The sequence below is a fragment of the Morone saxatilis genome, unplaced genomic scaffold (assembly GCF_004916995.1).
Source record: "Morone saxatilis isolate NCDOM2014 unplaced genomic scaffold, NCSU_SB_2.0 Contig16, whole genome shotgun sequence".
NCBI lineage: Eukaryota > Metazoa > Chordata > Actinopteri > Moronidae > Morone > Morone saxatilis.
Genome location: NW_023339718.1, coordinates 9,304,757 through 9,321,257, shown reverse-complemented (window position 1 = coordinate 9,321,257; position 16,501 = coordinate 9,304,757). Strand labels below are relative to the sequence as shown.

Here is a 16,501-nt window from a genome sequence, read left to right as displayed (position 1 = left end):
TGGACCAGGACTCTGAGGGCTGTCTTCTTGGGCTTTGACTGGTTCTGGGCTCTGGGGGCTGTCATCCTCAACTTTGATCGATGCAGGGGCTTGAGTGGAAATCTCTTGAATCCCTGGTTCCTTTTGATTTTCGCTGCTATGACAAGTTTCTGCAAGTTTTGTTGTGTCCATCGCTTCTTCAACGTCTTCTGTTTCTGTGTCTACATGCACAGGCGTGGAAACACTTGGTGAACTGGGTACAGGTGTTCCCATTACAGGTGTGTCACAGTCACTATTGGTGGCAGTGTCAGCATTTTCTAACGCTGCCCAAATGAGCCTCTGCTGCTCCTCCAGTTCCTCCAGTGTCAGGTCATCCTCTGGTTCCTCAACAGTCTCATCAACTGCTACCCAGTTACGCCCCCGCAGAGCTGGAGAGCCGTTGGTGGGTGTGGGAGGAGGTGTACCTTTAGGAAGAGGTGGGGGAGTGGGTGTAGCAGGAGGAGTGCCCTGGGGTAAAGGAGGAGGTGAACTGAAGCAAGGCGAGCCAGGGGGCAGTGGAGGTTGAAACTGGAAGTCACCTGGGCCAGCATAATAAGGTGTTCCTGGATCTGAGGAAAGACATGAATAAAGTCACCCAAAAATTATGAAGTGACATTGACCGAACAAAGGGACAGTCGATTCAGGTATTAATGTATATTATTCTGCATTTCAGCTATGAATAAAAACAAAAGATCTGTTTATTTTAGCATTTTAAGCATGAAGTCATAAGAACAAAAGAGGATATGGAGAAATCAAGAGAGAAAAGTACAGATTACTGTCACAGTTTTCAACTCTTAGCTAGTTTTAAAACATAACTCGTGTTCAAATAACTTGTAAAGGACATTCAAAATGCATAGTGATGTGCCTACTGAAAAGAGAGACAAAATTAACAGTTACCTGATTCAATATCCATATCTGAGCTTCTATCCGAGTTTCGATCAGGACTGGACCTCGTCTTCTTCCTGAGCTGTGGAGATGAGTCAGATTCGTGCCGTCTCTTGTTGCAGGTGGCACCAGGCTGTTGGCAAGAAAGAAGGACACGTACAATCAAAGTATTGAAGGGCTCTCTACCAAAATGCATTGTCATCACATCTCTTTTTCAGTCCGTAAGCTGATAAGAATGGTAATGTGAAAATCCAGAGCCTGGAACGACAGAGAAGACTATGCGCTTTAATTAGTATGACTGGCTGTTTCAAATTGTTGTCTGTGTGCTAACTGCAGCCACCTATCACACACATAAACTGGCATTTTCTACATCATCAATCCTCTATATGAATTACATATATTTATATATTCCTAATGTTCTTCTACAGTTTTGTGGAATATATATATTTTTAGTGTATTAATATGTAATCGTTCTTCTGGAAATGTTTGTACAATCAGTATTGTAAAGTATGTACATCCTATGCCTTCTGATTTGTGTTGGATGATAAGGATGCAACCACTTATTTTATGAATGAATAACAGTGAGTAGTGAGGAAGCAGTGTGACTTTATAGGGTTTCTTTTCATTATTCAGTCACCTTATGAGAACTTGAAAAAGGAATCTACCTATGCTCTACTCTCATATTCAAGTATCACCAAGATTAAGAAGTGCCGAATTCATGGTTTAAAAGGTGCTAAAATTACTGCAATATCTACTATGGGGTTGTAATAATCCTTAAGTAACATTATAGCACTCAGTATCTTCCGCCTTTCATTTTAAGCCACAGTGGTGTGAAGGAGCACAAGTATAGATCTGACAAATAGTACCCGAGGTTGCAGTAGTGTTGACAGTAATATCTGTAGTTTGGTTAAAGCAGTGTAAGACAGTCAGATATGAAGTAGTTGCAGGAAGCAGGTTTGGACTACATATTTTGAGAGGAAACCCCCAACCACTTGAGGGATTTTAAGATAGTTACCATAGGGAAGTTGTTGGACAGATAGGCTGCGTAGTTTTGCTTCATGTGACTGGTCTGCATTGGAATAGATCCATAGTGCATGAACTCCTGGAGGTCAAAAAATAAAGAAAAAGTGTGAGATGCACAACTGTAGATGACATGCGGCCAAAAGGCACTGAACATTTTTACTTGTATGAAAGCATATTACCATTATAATAACTCCTGACAGACAAAATCATTTATACACATATAGCTCAAAGTGACTCCTTACTAAAGGATTTGCAGAACTTAATTATATTCATTTTGTGACAGAAATATTGTAATTACATAATTAAAATTAAAAGTATTTTCCGATTTTTGAAAAAAACGGAAGCTGTAAATAACAAAATGTTAATATACCTGAAATGTAACTCAGATATCTGGACTCACATTCAAGCACAACATTTGAAAAGATTATTGTAGGACTTACATCTTTGATTTTGTTTGGTGCAGGTACATTGAAGCCTGGGAAATCAACCAGTTTGGAAACATCATAAGAGATGTTTTGCGAATTGGGGTTGTCATTGCCGTCATTTGAAACTAGTGAACAGATAAAACACGGATTCAGCTCAACCTCTGTACATTTCAAAATAATTATGTTTTGCACTATTTCGCTCAAAAGAAAATCAGTGGCATCACACTGGTTTCAGTTTCATTTTAAACGTACCATTTCCATCATACATCGTTAAGCCGGAGTTTTCCATCTCTGCCTCTTTGAGCCAACCTGGTGGGTAGCCCAGCTGCCTCATGCGATAAATCAGAGGAGGGAGGGTGTCGCCATCAATTCCCAGCGCTGTCAACAGTTCCTCGCTGTTTAAAAGCACAATGTGGTTTAAAACATTCAATGACCATTACTTGTTACAAGAGATATTGCATGCGATTAAATGATGTTTGTGTCTGTTGTGTACAAAATAACAATCCTACCTCATGACTCCAGGCTTGTATTTAGCGAACCGCTCCTCCACTTCGTCAGCATGGTATCGCTGGTTACTCTGCATGCCCTGGTTGCTGTTCTGATTAAACTCCTTTCTTCTCTCATTAATTGCAGCCATGTCTTTAGGCTAGGAAGTTAATAATATATAAATGTAGTAAATCAAGTTATGACTCTTCTCATTTTTAACTTAAGTTCTTGCGTGTTCTTACCTTGGGACAGTCTCTCAGCTGATGCCCGCTCAAACCGCAGTTGAAACACATAGATTTGGGTCTACAAGGAACAGATCAGTGATGGACTCATTATATAGTTAGATGCAACAACAGAACAAAACAGGGCAAGCAATAAACTGAATATGGAAAGTCAATAAAGCTCCATTAATAAGCCCAGACATACCTTTTATCTTTCATTTCTATTTCCTGTCCATCTGTGCCAATGACTTGGTTGAAAACCTGGTGGTAGCTATGCAACAATTCAGGAAATTCTCTCATGTTTGTGCAAAACAAAATCATTATCTTGTCTATTTCAACACCAAGGAAGTTTCCCTTATACACTGGATATTTTGAAATAAACTGAACCACGACAACTATGTCAGAAAATCCTCATCTCGTGACAAAAACAGTTCAAAACAAATGGCCTGACAGACTAGACAGACTTAAAGATACGTTGGAACGTCCCATCCATCTGTCAGCTGGGGGTTTTCATTCACCAGAGGCTGTCCAAGTTTATCAAGACTGAAAGTAGTGAAATATAAAACACTTCCAACCACCTAAGGAAGAACAATAACAAAAATATATGAGGCAATTTGAAAGTATGCCATATTGTTTTCCGTGTGGCAACAAATTGTGTGATATGCTAACCGCTTACTCACTTTAAAGGCTTCTGTTGTTGTTTTTACACTACTGGAAGACGACTTCTGCGGATCTTCATCCACAGCAAAAGCTGAGTTCTTCATGGAGGGTAGAACATTTATTTATTTGAGCAAAATCATAACTGCACTGATGTTGATCACAATAAAACACATTTGGGGTATATACCTGAGGTTTAATGTGAAAGGTGGATTTTTTCTTTTCATTGCTTGGGTTCTGGTGCTTCAAAATCAGACTACAGATGCAATCTTCAATTTCTTGACGACACTGCCTAAACGGGACATTTATTATTGGGTTTTATTTTATGATCATTGTCAACACAGTTTTTACACGCACACACAGAAAGGTGGTTATTATGCTTTAATTTTATAAACGTAAAAAACTAGTGTTGGAAAACATGTTTTAGCACTAACATTAACGTGGTTAAAACACATTTTCACCCTTATAAGCGAAACTCTCAACCAAGAAAGACGTGACAAAACGTACAAGTGTGCAAACCAAAAGTGAGCTTATTCAACAACATTCGTGATGAAAGACTGCTTACTTTGAAATCATGTTGTTTGAATAAAGGATTTGAAGAACAGGCCCGTCATAGTCGACATCTTTAATAGCAATGCCGCTGTAAAGTCGGGAAACATGTAGCATTGGTTACTTATCAGTTTCGTTTAAATTTGAAGTGCGCATTATCTAACACCAGCTGAGTTTACCTCGGTCGTGTCAGGATGTTCTGCTTTCTCCTCAAGCTCCTATGTGGCCTGCGAGTTAAGGCAAACAAGACAGTACAAGCATACAGTTTCAGGTTGAGCGTTTTGTGTGTTTTGGTTAGAAGACAGCCGGTGCTAGCCGACGGTAGCTACGTGCTAAGGTTGCATCCACACAGACAGAAGGATATTCTCCTCAGTGAGTCTCTGGATGGAGTCAGCGCTCTCCTCCGTCTCCTCCGTCTCCTCCTCGTCGTCTGTGAAGCGAATATGCGTCGGGACCGGCGGTGCGGAGTCGTCCAGCTGCTCAAAGAGCTCACTGTCCCCGAAATCAACTTCTGCCATTTTTTTAACCAGCTCTGCGCTACAGGACGAGAGGTCAGAGGTCGTAGCGGCTGCTCTTCGTATTCATTGGTCCTCCGTATGTCACGTGTTTGGTGAAAACGACGAGCTGGTTTTTTTGCCCCTAATTTTGTTTTACAGGTTGTGTAAATCTCATTAAAAAAAAAGAGATGGCTGCATAAAACCAAGCACTACGTTGAAGTTGCTAATTTTCTAACACAATATATAGTTGTATATAGATTCTCGTGTCTTTTGGAAAAAAGCACTTCAATTCATAGCGGCTGTCTGTGGTCTGTGAGACACAGTTGAGGGATTAAATGAACTCTCTGCACAATGTTTCTCTTCTGTTGATCTTGCTCGGTTTGAGGCAGTCGTTTGTGTTGTTTGCCTTCGTTTAACAGTGTTCCGGTAACATATTACGGGTTTTATACAGGATAAAACACAACTGTGACTGAGGGAGAAGCTTAATTTACTTCCAGCAATGTCAAGTTGCTCAACTATCCACTTAACTTTACCGCAGTGGGACGGGGGCTCACGGAAAATTCGCTTTATTTACTTGGTGAATGTGACATCGTTCAGGCTGACAGAGTGTCCCAGCAAGGTGAGTGTGAATATCACTGCATGTTTTTACTCTTACAGCTTCGAGGATGTATTCAGAATTTCCCATAACTCCTGAAACCAGCTGCCAGAGGGTGCTAAACTAAACTAAAGGATGCATTTTCACATCATTTTAAGTCTATTATCATTACAGTAAGTGTCAAAAACCCACACAGGTTGAGGTTTTCACATTACCCTCAGACTTTAGGAAGCAAAATGTCATAATCTGGATTAGAATCAATCCATTTTAATCCAGATTAGGACATTTAGATATATAACTGAATATTGTTTCTAGAGGAGCAACAGTAAAGTTTACAACAGCAAAGTCACTGTATAAACTCAGTAACAAGTCTAAAATGTTAAATGTAAAATTAATAATATTCCTGATCAGTCAGTATCAGTGCTTCCTCCTGTCATCTCAGATTAATGGCAAACTAAAATTTAGATTACATACACACAGCTTTATTCATTATTAGATTAACAAGAGCAACTTGAGACAAAGCAGGTAGAAATAGCTTCTACTTTGTACTTTGTGTTGTTGTCAACTCAATACATAATAAACATTTTGCCACACAAACACAAATTCGATGTAGTGTTTATTAGTGATTGTGTCATTTACACGAATACCATTTTAACACAGTTACTTCGCAAGAGATTGTTTTAATATAAAATCTGTCCATTTCCCAACGTATGTTAGTGTAAAGTGGCTTCATATGATTCATCTCTGTATCTGTTTCAGAGTCCGATGGTTCCTCTCTATTTAGGAGCAGATCTTTTCTCCAACACCGACATCCGCACAGAGAACCATCCCAGACACCATGCCAAGTTTGCCAAGAAAGGATTGGCAACAAAAATAAATTTTTCCCCAGGTAAAATGCACAATAAAAAACTGTACCAAGACATAACATTGACTTAGCTTCTATCAATGCACACTCTCAGTGATACTTCACAATGTTCTCTTCTCGTTGCAGCATTCAGGTTTCATGGGTTGAAGGTGCCTACTGTAAATAACAGCCTCTGGTTCTACAGCATTCAAGGACTCTTTCGAGTCGCCTTTGAAATGTACAGTAAGCAAGAGCAGCTTGCTGTGCTAGAAAACTTCCAGGTACAATAGTGTAGCAGTTTTCTCTAAAAGATACATTTAGTTTGTTCTATATTGTATACTCCAACTTCTTCTATCTTTTAATATGTGAATGTTTTTCTTTCGTAGGATGTTTGGAAAACGCAGATAAATGACAGCCCTCTGAAAATGGGTTACAGCCTCAGTGTGCAGCTCGACTTTGCTCTATCCAGCTGCTCGCATGATACAGGATCAAGGAATGAAATGTCACAACCTCAGCACTGTGACACAGGCGATACATCGGCAGATCACGATTATTGTTGTTTTCCCAAGAAGAACTTGCAAACTGAGCAAAGCCATCTAGTTGTATCCAAAGTGAGACAGAAATTGCACAGCTTGGAGGACAAACTCTCTTCTGAGACCCCAAGCTACACAAAGCTTGAGACGATCTTGCTGCTTCTGGAGAACATTGATCGGTATATAAATGGGAATCTAGAAGAAAAGGATGTTACAGAAACTGTGTTAACCCTGCTGAAGGCCAAAGACTGGGGCTGTGTCTATTCAAGTTCCCTGCTTAGCAGTATAGGACGTTGGCTTGGCCAGCAGTTTCACGCAGCCAACAGCAGCATCAGCCAGAAAGTGGAGGGCTTTAAAGTTCATCATATTGAGCGAATTAGTGACTTGCCTCCTGCCGAGGAACTTGCCACAGAGCTTTTCCCAGAAGCTATGCAAACACTGCTGCTTCATTGGATGGGCTTAAATGAAGAGTCCACCCTGGAGAAGAGACACAGCGAGTACCCAATCCTGCTCCTTATCCTCGAGTTTGCCAATCACAACCTCATCACTGGTGTGGCTCACGTGTTGTACTCCAGTCTTATATGTAAATAATTATAGGTTTCCATGTAAGCATCAACAAATCCCTGGAGTATTAGAGTACTGGATGCTCAGATAAATTGCAGCCACTGGAAACAAAATACATGGACCAGCAAGAGTAACGCTAATTTTTGTATGTTAATTTATCCTTTCTTCTTTTGGACAGTTTGTTTTTGCTACAAAGATTACTTCTATAACTCTGGAAACTGGATGACGACTCAATGTTAGTCAACTTTCAGCGGAAATATATTGCAACGTGGTCATTTTATGTTATTTTATGTTTAAAAACTAATACAAATGAATGTGAAGACAAATGCGAGTTATTTGTTTGTTGTAATGCTTAACTGTTAACAATTTTGAAACAGGATCCATCATTTGTATAATTTTGTATAATTTTGCCTTCATTTGTTGCAATATAAATTGATATTGGAATCTAGGGAACTTCATTTGAACCAAAATGTACACATAATCACATAAAATAAACATAAAGTGATATATAAAAAAAAACCTTATTCAACACAAAACTAATTTATTTCAAGAACAATGTGATTACTCCTCAAGCACATCTTTGTCCAAGGCAAGCCTGAAGACAATATGTATTACAACCCACTGTTTTGTTTTTCCCCCAATAAGGAGAAAGGAAACAGATTCTGATGATGCTACATTGACTTCAGATGCCTTTCATTAAATGGATGTAAACAGTGTTCACTTGAACCACATTATATTCAGTTTATGTTCAAACAATCACATATCAATATATATTTGAGTTTTAAAAAAAAAAAAGCTACCACATTATTCAAACCAATTTCTAATTGTAACCAGTATCAACCAGTCAAACTGATGCATCCTTTTGCAAAGATGTACAGATTAATAAACACTGAGGCAAACTCAGCATCTGGCTATTTACACTGTAATGTTCCAATATGTGAGATGTTTTTCTATAAATAAGTTACAAATTCAGAGCAACATCCATGCAAGCTTGAGGGCTGGCGATGAATTGGTGGTCCTATATGATCAGATGAGTGGCAAAAGACGGCCAGTGTTTGGCACTACATAGAGTCCATTCCACGTGAGAATGAGGAGGAGAAGCCGAGGCCCATTCCCCTCTGGGTGTGTGTCTGAGACCGAGCCATCTCATACTGAACGTCAAGGTTCCTAAACATCTCCTCCTGCTTTTGAAGAGTCTTAATGCCTTCATCAGTAATTGGTTTGGCAGCTTCAGCCTCATCGTCTCCCTATAAAAAAAGGCAGAAAATTCAATTTAATTCGGTTGATGGTTAGAAAGACGAAACACCCGCTGGTTAAGTAAAATACCAGTTATACTTACTTTAATACCCATTAGTTTGCGAAATTTAACATTTTGGTCCTTGTTTCCAAAGCTCAGCTTCTCCCACAGCTCAGCTGTCTGGGACTTGTCCTTAAATATTAAAAACAGAAAAGATAAACATCATGTAATGATAAATATATACAAATACTGTAAATCAAAATATCCTTTTCTAGTTTACACATTTTCAACACCCTATGTATACAAACGGAAAAGCTGGGCATGCTTAGAACTGGTGGATAAATAACAAATAACAGCGAAATCCAATCTTACCCCCTCCTTTTTCCCCTGCCATAGCATTTTTCTCTTTTTCTCCTGCTCTGCAAACTTCATTGGGTTTACAGAGGACGGGTTATAGTAGCTGGGCACAGCAATACCAGTCTCTGCCAGTGTTTTAGCTTGAAGGGCTGCCATCTGCGCTGCCATAGCAATCTGAGGCGTGACCTGCGTCCCAGAGGCCAGGAGGGCTGCCACATTGAGGCCAGGGTTCGAGGCGGCGGCTGCAGCAGCAGCAGCTACTGCGATAGGGGCAGCCACTGGAAACAAAATATACAGGAAAAGTAAGTAACTGAATCAAATGAGCCAGCTTTAAAACTTGGCTCAATAAGCGCCTCTCACCTGCAGCTATCTCCTGCTGTTGCTGCTGCTGTTTCTCAAACATTTCCTTCTCCTTTTGCTCCTGTAGTTTCTTGGCTCTCTCTAGCCTGGTAAGAAAAAGAGTGAAGATAATGTTACCTGTTTGGTTTAAAAGCATACTGTGTTCTCTGCTGTGCACCTAAAAGTGATAATATGCCCTGTAAGCAAAAAAATATATAGCATAACATGTTGAAGACATCAGCCAGACTTTACATAAGTATATTTTGAGCATTTTTTGCCTTTATTTAACAGGGGGCAGTACATATTTGAAAGGAAATGAGGGGAGAGAAAGGAGGGGCAACATGCAACAAAGGTCCCCGGCCAGACTAAAAAATATGGATGTTGAAATTACATGGTCTGTGTCTTAGACACCTAGGCCACCAGTACACCCCACCTATCATAATTTTATGTTTCCTTGTTTTCCTACCAATGTGATTTCCTTTTATGAACAATGCTCGCTGGCAAGTGCAACATGGATGAAAAGTCAGATTACAGCTAATGAATCTATGCTTGACTGCTAGCCATATCATCTTCTGAAAATGTCAGGCATTAATAAAGCAGTAACAATTGACAATGTCTGTAAAATAAGAAAAAAAAGGCTTTGTAACTGCATTTATGCAGATGCAATAAGAGCCACTAGCATTGCTCAGAATTGGCCAAAACAGAATGACCAACCATCTTTATTGTAAATGCCCTGTAAGCTGTTGCCTTGCCTTCTGGCCAGGGCCTCTTGTGCATCCATAGCTGTGTTTCGGCCCCGGAAGGCAGGTGGATTAACAGACCTGCTTCGACTCTTTCTGCGCACTTTCTCACTCCTTTTCTTTCGCTCCCTGGTGGAACAACCAAAAAAGTTAAATCAAGATACTGTTGACATGTTATAAATGACATATAGATAAATATAGAATGGCAATTTTGCAGCACAAGAGTTCAATAATACAGAAAACGCTGACGTTTTAATTAAACCTACCTGCTCTTACTGCGACTTCTGCTATGATGACGGTGTTTGGTCCTTGAGCCTGAGCGAGACCTAGCCTTCTTCTTCCTGTCCCGGCTGCGCGATCGTGATCGGCGTTTGTCCCTACTTCTGCTGTGATGCCGCCTGAAAGCAATAATACCCATCAAAGAAATTAAGAAATAATGTTCATTCGTGGGGCTTCACTTATATAAAGGCTCCAGCTAAAGCTTCATCAAGGCAAACTCAACAACTAATTAATAAACTTTAATACACCCTTGATAACACGTTTTCCATCAAACAAGTTAGAAGACCACATTTCTTTATGCCGTTTATTGCCCAGACTAACCTCTCTCGAGAGTGTGACCTGGACGCGCTGCGGCCCTTGGACGGCCTCTTGTCCTTGCGTCTGGAACGCTCCTCTCCGTTCTCTGCTGAAAGTCTCTCTGGCTCTTGCTGCTCATCTGTTTTTCTATGTGATTTGGATGGCTTCTGAGAGTCTCTCTTTCGTGCCTGTTTTAAGAAGAAGTTGTCTCTTTCAGGAAAATAGTGCAACAAAAAGAGTTAGTACCATGGCTTAGAGCAGAAGGTATTTAATTAAAATTTTGACAAGTTGAAAAAAAAAAAAAAACCTTGTCATTTCAAATCCACTTTTACAACATATACAGAATATCGTTCTGTGAAGATGGTTGCAAGTGTGGGCTCTTATAGGAAACAGACTAAGTTGACTATGCTCATTTCAATAGAATCATAGGAATTAATCAACCCAGCCAGCCAAATATTTTAATAGTGTGCATGCAAACCTTAAGATGTAATTCTCAGGGGAAAAAATGAAATGTAGTTTGTCAGTTCAGCAACAACAATTTAATGTTACCTAAATGTTTTGAACATGAACCCACTGAGCTGGAAGCAGGGATGGGCATTAACTTACTTTTAACTGCTTCTCTACTTACGCCATCCAAATCATATAACACACAATAATAAATTCACATGAAAAAACACTGGTTAACTTCCTAAATTAAAACGATGCATTTGTACGATGTATTTTTTTGGCAAGTTTAACATTCCTATTATGTCTTATGTCAAATTCTCATACCACCTTTATCTCATGTGAACACAGTTTGGAATGGGTCGTCATATCACTAAAGAGGGGGACAGTAGTTATACAGACTCTTTATACAGACAAATTGGTCTTACAGGCAAAACTGCATAATTACATAGGCTATGAGAAAACATCAAGAGATTCTGTTTGGGTTCATTGAAGGATTAGTTTAGTTATGCCCATCCCTAGCTGAAAGAGATGCAAAAGTTATTTTTTTTCTACCAACAGTGTGAGACAAATAGAGTTTGAATGGCAGATAGTTACCTGTCCCAGTAGTAGACATATTATTTTGCTATGTCAGCAGCGTCTTCTGTTCAGTCTCTTCGTGCAATAGCACGCTGAGTATGATTTATTGTAGAAATGTTATCATGTGATCTACACACAGGTTTTTAACAAAAAATAAAAAAGGAAAAAAAAAAATCTACTCTTCACCATTTTATATGGTTACAAATAATGACAGACATCCAAGGATGAAAGCTTCCTTTGAGACATGTCAACATAGGGAGGGTAAAAAAAAAGGACCCTTTCCATGTGAGTAAGCCATCTCCATCTAAGTCTTTTGTTCTTAACTTTGGTTATTGTAACTTATCTAACCTAATAAAACATACTCACCTCGGCCTAAAACTAACAAGGACTACAACTTAAGGCCTTCAAAATCACATCACATGTGTTTCTACTCATAGAAAGTAATGTATTAATTACCTCTTTGCTCCTGCTGCGACTCCGTCTGTATTTTCTGTCACCTGGAAACAGCAGAAAGCAGAATAAAATAACGTTTTCAGCAAACTTGAGATAAAGAAAAACGAGAGAAACAAACCATAAAGCTACTGTTTAAAGTGTTTTACACAATTAGTGGACCAGAAGAACAAATTTCAGACCATGAACCTAAACTAATTTTTCTGGCACATTCAGCCCTGTTTGGGTATCGTTACTGAATACTAACGTTTTCGGTCCCTGGAGCGTGACCGCGACCGCGAATGGTGATGTTTGGAGCTTCTGGGAGATCTGGACGACTCCATGTTGTGCTTTTTTCTGTGAGGAACTGGGGAACCAGTTCTGGTCAAGTCGACAGAGTCGTTGTCACTCGCCTGAAAGAAATAGATATCAGCATCAGACATCAGCAGCAAGTCACTGTGGCAGTGTGAACTATGAGCACATAGACCATTACAGAACATATAATACATACAAATATAACTGGAATTAAACGGACACACACAGACAATGAGGATCTACTCTATGCCAAATATCCCGAACGGGTCTTTAAATACAAATACAGATGCTTTATAAAGTGTTACTGGTGCCAAAATGATGCATTGGTTAGTTAAACGAGTGGTTAATTGTAGTTATGAACATTTATCAGAGACTCTTAAAAAGATAAGCTACTCAAAGCAGTAATTGTTTGATTTATCAATACTGATAATGTCTGTTTGTATTAATATTATAAAAATAATATTATAAATGCACATTATTTAAGACAACTTGTCAGCAGAGTGAGTTGATTCAAACAGTAAATGTAAGATAACGTGTTTTTCGCTGTGCTATTGTTGAAACATTTTGCATTATATGAGGTTTATCTTTTTATACTGCACATTTTGTTTTTGATGCTCAGCACTTTTAATCCACTATACGTGCTACGGTACTTAAATCATCACTGATGCTTGTTTAAAATCAGTCCAGTCAGGTCCGCTGGTGAACAATTAATAGAAAAAGACACACTGGTTTGGTATAATTCAGTGAATGTAGCAGTGGTTAGATTAAAAAACAACTCTTTCAATCAATAGACTCGATTATCTGAATTAAACCTCTCAGGTCATCACAATGTTAAACAGCAGCTACTGGTGTTTACATGTGAAGCATCCGGACCTAAATGTAACTACATCGACTTCATCAGCATTATTAACACGATATAATTACATAATATGATATTATATGTGTTTTAATCCGCGCTAACTTCGTCATTCATACTTAGCGTTAGCACAGTGAGCTAACCAACGCTAATCGCCATCTTTATTTAAAAAAAAAAAAAAAAAAATTTCTAAACAGAATCGTAAACTTATAATCAGGTTATTTAGACGTCGCTGTATTCGTGTATGTGTTGAGTATGTGATTACAATGGTACTCACCGACATACTGCTGAAGCACGCTGTTTGTTTCTGTGTAGCACGGAGAGGTAGCTAGCTGCTAGCTGCTAACAGCCGTTGTGCGGCTCCGCTCGGTTTATACTCGGTTGCCAGGTTGTTTCTCTTTAATCCCCCAACACCCTACATTCAGGAGAATCACTGAGAGATTTGTTCAACCCAGTTTGAATGGGCTCAACAGGGATTTCAGGTCAGTTTCAACACTGTGGGTGCGAGGTTTGATAAAACAGGATAATTTAATACACTCTTTTTTTTTTTTTTTATGTTTAAATCGTAGATGTATTGAAGCGAGTACAGCGCGGAAAGACTGTCCACCTGGCAACCGAGGCAGGCTCCGGGTATTCTGGCATGCCCCGCCCTCTGTGTACTACTGTTAATATCCCTAAAACTTTGTCGGTCAGGCAGCGCACCGCCAACCAAGCATCGTCAAATAAATTGACAATAATACCTCACAATGATAACAGTGAAATTAAAGCTGGCTGGTGTGTACTTCTGCCCTTTCTAACGAATAACTGTAGATTTGTACGTCCTACAGAGGAAGTGTATCTGGAAGGAAAACCGAGGATAACAGTTACTCCGCCCTCTGTTAACCTACAGCAACCCTCCAAATTCAAAGCTAACTCACTAAAACAGATTGAGTTAATGTAAATTCTGTGTGCTAGTAGCTGTCTGAATATTTTCAGCAGAGTGGTGAGGTTATTCATCTATGAATAGACTGCTAACCTGCAGTTGCATTGTCCATAAGACATTCATCTTGAATGCGTTGTCTTAAACTCGTCTGAAGTTTCGTTAAAGTGCACATAGATAAGCTAAGTTAAGCAGTCTCATGTGTAGACAACTTCACATTGGGTTTTTATTTTTATTTTTTTTTGGATAATATTTACACTTTCTTCCACTTAGCTCCACGAAATGCGATGTGGAGCCGACGATGATACTTCTGACAAGCGAGGATACCAAACACTGTCCTTTCGTGGGTCAAGGAGAAGGAAAAATGCACGGCTTGTAGTAGGATACACTGGTCAACGATTCCACTGCCAAGTGAAGGAAACAATATTACATCTTGCAGCACACGAACTCGAGCATCCTGGCTTTATTGTCATACTGGGGAAAACACTTGCTACAGCAGCTCAGAAACAACCACACGTACAGAGAGAAAAGTACAGCATTAAGTAAATGACAACAATAGAAATAGATAGAAAAAACTCAGATATAATTTAAAAAGTAGGAAAAAAAGTTTATGTACTCTAAGCAGATGTGATATGAATGGAGGGATTGCATGGTTACAGCAGGAGTAGTGTGCTGGTGTAAAAGTATTAATGCACAGAAAATATTGTCTAAGATATTAATGAACTGTACAGTACTAATAGTGCAAGTAGTGTTGATAGACTGTTACAGAGAAAACCAGAGCTGCTCACATTATGTGACGTATATCTGAGCATTTATACCCCACGATACAGACCTGCTATGGGATGAAAAGGAATCCTAGCTGGTAAGCAATGTTAGACCCATCCACGTTCAACACAGACTACACAGAAACCTCATCAGAATCCTGTATAACCTGCACAGTATGCGTGTCCTACAGATGTACCGCAACAAGGAGGGTGGGACTCAGTGATTAGGAGGCAATAAGCCTGGTTCTTAGGGTGCGCAGCGGAATCCGTTGTCTCTTCGCATTCCCTCCAAGTGGTTCCAGCACACTGAGCCTTCTGGTTGTTGCCTCGACAAAGACGGTCCTATCCTTGCCTTTGACCAAACTATCACAATCCTCCCTGCTGTCATTCCTCATCGTACGCACCGTCTGAACATCTATTTCTACCTGGTTCTTCCTTTTGCTCTTCACGCTGTCATTCAGTTCTGTCGGATGTTCAGGTTTGCTTCTTTTGAGACGCTACAGATTGTCTTCATCAAAATCAGCTGTCCAATGGTTTTTAAGAATCATGAGGGGGACTGGCTGTTCTGTTTTGTTAAGTGCTGGCTGTAAGTCCAAAAAATCAGTTTAAAAGATATAAAAGGTTAGAACGTCAGATTTCACAGCACAAAGTCAATGCCTTTTCTACTGATGCAGTTCGACTTTCACAATAAGTGTAAAAAACAAGAGTTTTTTTCAGAAACTGATGTGGATGCCATTGACGTATAGCTGAAGGTCAGTTTTTGTGGCTTGGAAGAAATGGAACTTCATTTGATCGATGTTCCACACAAGGAGGATCCTTCTCACCAGGATGGGTGGTTTGTTTAAAATATAGTTCATAAACCCTCTAGTGTTTCGGATTAGAATGTTTGTTCATTGTAAGTGTTTTAGATGTTATCTTATATTTATATTTATTTAATTATTAACGTTCTTGATTCCTGAAAGCGCTCTATATAAATGTATTAATTATTATTTTATTATTATTATTAATATTACTCTGTGCTGGCATTGAATGGTTATATTGTTCCTTCTGATTTTATCTCAACATGAAGAGAGATAGTGGCCCAGCCACGCAATCTAATAATTTGTGTCTTGGTTTCAATGAGATTTTTCAGTTTAATAGTCATGGCTGGGTTTCACTTACTGCATTAACATCTTGTGTCTTTTTTCGGGTTCTTGTACCTTGTTAGAGAAACCTATGCAGTGGAGTATGAAAACATACGCTGATCTCATCATAGAAGAGGACAAGGCATCCTTCGAGGTAGAACTTCTATATGAATCAATGAGAAGACAGTGATTTATCTCCTACTATGTCGGTGGAATGTGATTTCCTATGGGTCAGTTGTTATTAAGATATTTTGTTGTTTTGTTGACAGGGATGACATGTGTATTTCTCATAACGGGATGCGCTCCTCTCCCATTACACCAAACTTGCCTGGCACACCCAACGACGACAGCGTATTAAGACACCACTGCACTGTGTGAGGACACACTGTACCAGCGGTCCTCTTGTGGAAGCAAACGGCTCATGCTAGGTTAATTCCTTACTTGCAAGTGCCAGGGTTCGATCCCCCTTCTTCCTCCTTTCAAGCCCTCATCGTTCTATCACAGTGTATCCTCTCTCACAACCAA

At 39.4% G+C, this 16,501-nt stretch overlaps 4 protein-coding genes across 5 annotated transcripts in view; 2 read left to right on the top strand and 2 right to left on the bottom strand.

Moving 5' to 3' along the window:
- On the bottom strand, window positions 1-4,813 carry zcchc8 (zinc finger, CCHC domain containing 8; the record flags this gene model as incomplete). Its single annotated transcript, XM_035658575.1, is given in 14 exon segments — window positions 1-587; window positions 916-1,036; window positions 1,919-2,005; window positions 2,367-2,476; window positions 2,604-2,746; window positions 2,861-2,997; window positions 3,080-3,140; window positions 3,264-3,329; window positions 3,533-3,636; window positions 3,739-3,816; window positions 3,905-4,007; window positions 4,281-4,355; window positions 4,444-4,486; window positions 4,629-4,813. Coding segments are annotated over 14 exon segments (1,869 nt in total), but the record flags the coding sequence as incomplete, so codon positions are not given.
- Window positions 4,814-5,141: 328 nt separating this feature from the next.
- Window positions 5,142-8,092, top strand: si:ch211-110p13.9 (uncharacterized protein LOC562347 homolog). The gene is made up of 4 exons (XM_035658615.1): window positions 5,142-5,380; window positions 6,116-6,245; window positions 6,348-6,481; window positions 6,587-8,092. The coding sequence occupies exons 1-4, from the start codon at window positions 5,261-5,263 to the stop codon at window positions 7,322-7,324; spliced, it is 1,122 nt and encodes a 373-aa protein (XP_035514508.1). The 5' UTR covers window positions 5,142-5,260; the 3' UTR covers window positions 7,325-8,092.
- rsrc2 (arginine/serine-rich coiled-coil 2) lies at window positions 7,822-13,567 on the bottom strand. Of its 2 annotated transcripts, none has more exons than XM_035658613.1 (10): window positions 13,447-13,567; window positions 12,267-12,411; window positions 12,026-12,066; window positions 10,571-10,734; window positions 10,237-10,368; window positions 9,983-10,099; window positions 9,252-9,337; window positions 8,907-9,169; window positions 8,637-8,726; window positions 7,822-8,544 (listed from the first exon to the last, which is right to left on the bottom strand). In XM_035658613.1, exons 1-10 carry the CDS (start codon window positions 13,450-13,452, stop codon window positions 8,359-8,361), a joined length of 1,230 nt encoding a protein of 409 aa, XP_035514506.1. In that variant the 5' UTR covers window positions 13,453-13,567; the 3' UTR covers window positions 7,822-8,358. The 2 variants fall into 2 exon arrangements, with proteins under 2 accessions (XP_035514506.1, XP_035514507.1); XM_035658614.1 differs by having other exon boundaries at window positions 10,052-10,099.
- Window positions 13,568-15,028: 1,461 nt separating this feature from the next.
- Window positions 15,029-16,501, top strand: part of kntc1 (kinetochore associated 1) — a 33,405-nt gene continuing 31,932 nt past the window's right edge. Inside the window, exons 1-2 of the mRNA XM_035658215.1 lie at window positions 15,029-15,062; window positions 16,060-16,130. Of these exons, the coding sequence (XP_035514108.1) occupies window positions 15,029-15,062; window positions 16,060-16,130 (105 nt within the window). The remainder of the gene's footprint in view (window positions 15,063-16,059; window positions 16,131-16,501) is intronic.

Coding starts and splice junctions, on each gene's coding strand:
- si:ch211-110p13.9 (XM_035658615.1), top strand. CDS start 5,261: ATGTCAAGTTGCTCAACTATCCACTTAACTTTACCGCAGTGGGACGGG. Junction 5,381..6,115: donor TGACAGAGTGTCCCAGCAAG/GTGAGTGTGAAT, acceptor TATCTGTTTCAG/AGTCCGATGGTTCCTCTCTA. Junction 6,482..6,586: donor CTGTGCTAGAAAACTTCCAG/GTACAATAGTGT, acceptor TTTCTTTCGTAG/GATGTTTGGAAAACGCAGAT.
- rsrc2 (XM_035658613.1), bottom strand. Junction 10,100..10,236: donor AGAAGTCGCAGTAAGAGCAG/GTAGGTTTAATT, acceptor TTGTTCCACCAG/GGAGCGAAAGAAAAGGAGTG. Junction 8,727..8,906: donor GGCAGGGGAAAAAGGAGGGG/GTAAGATTGGAT, acceptor TTAATATTTAAG/GACAAGTCCCAGACAGCTGA.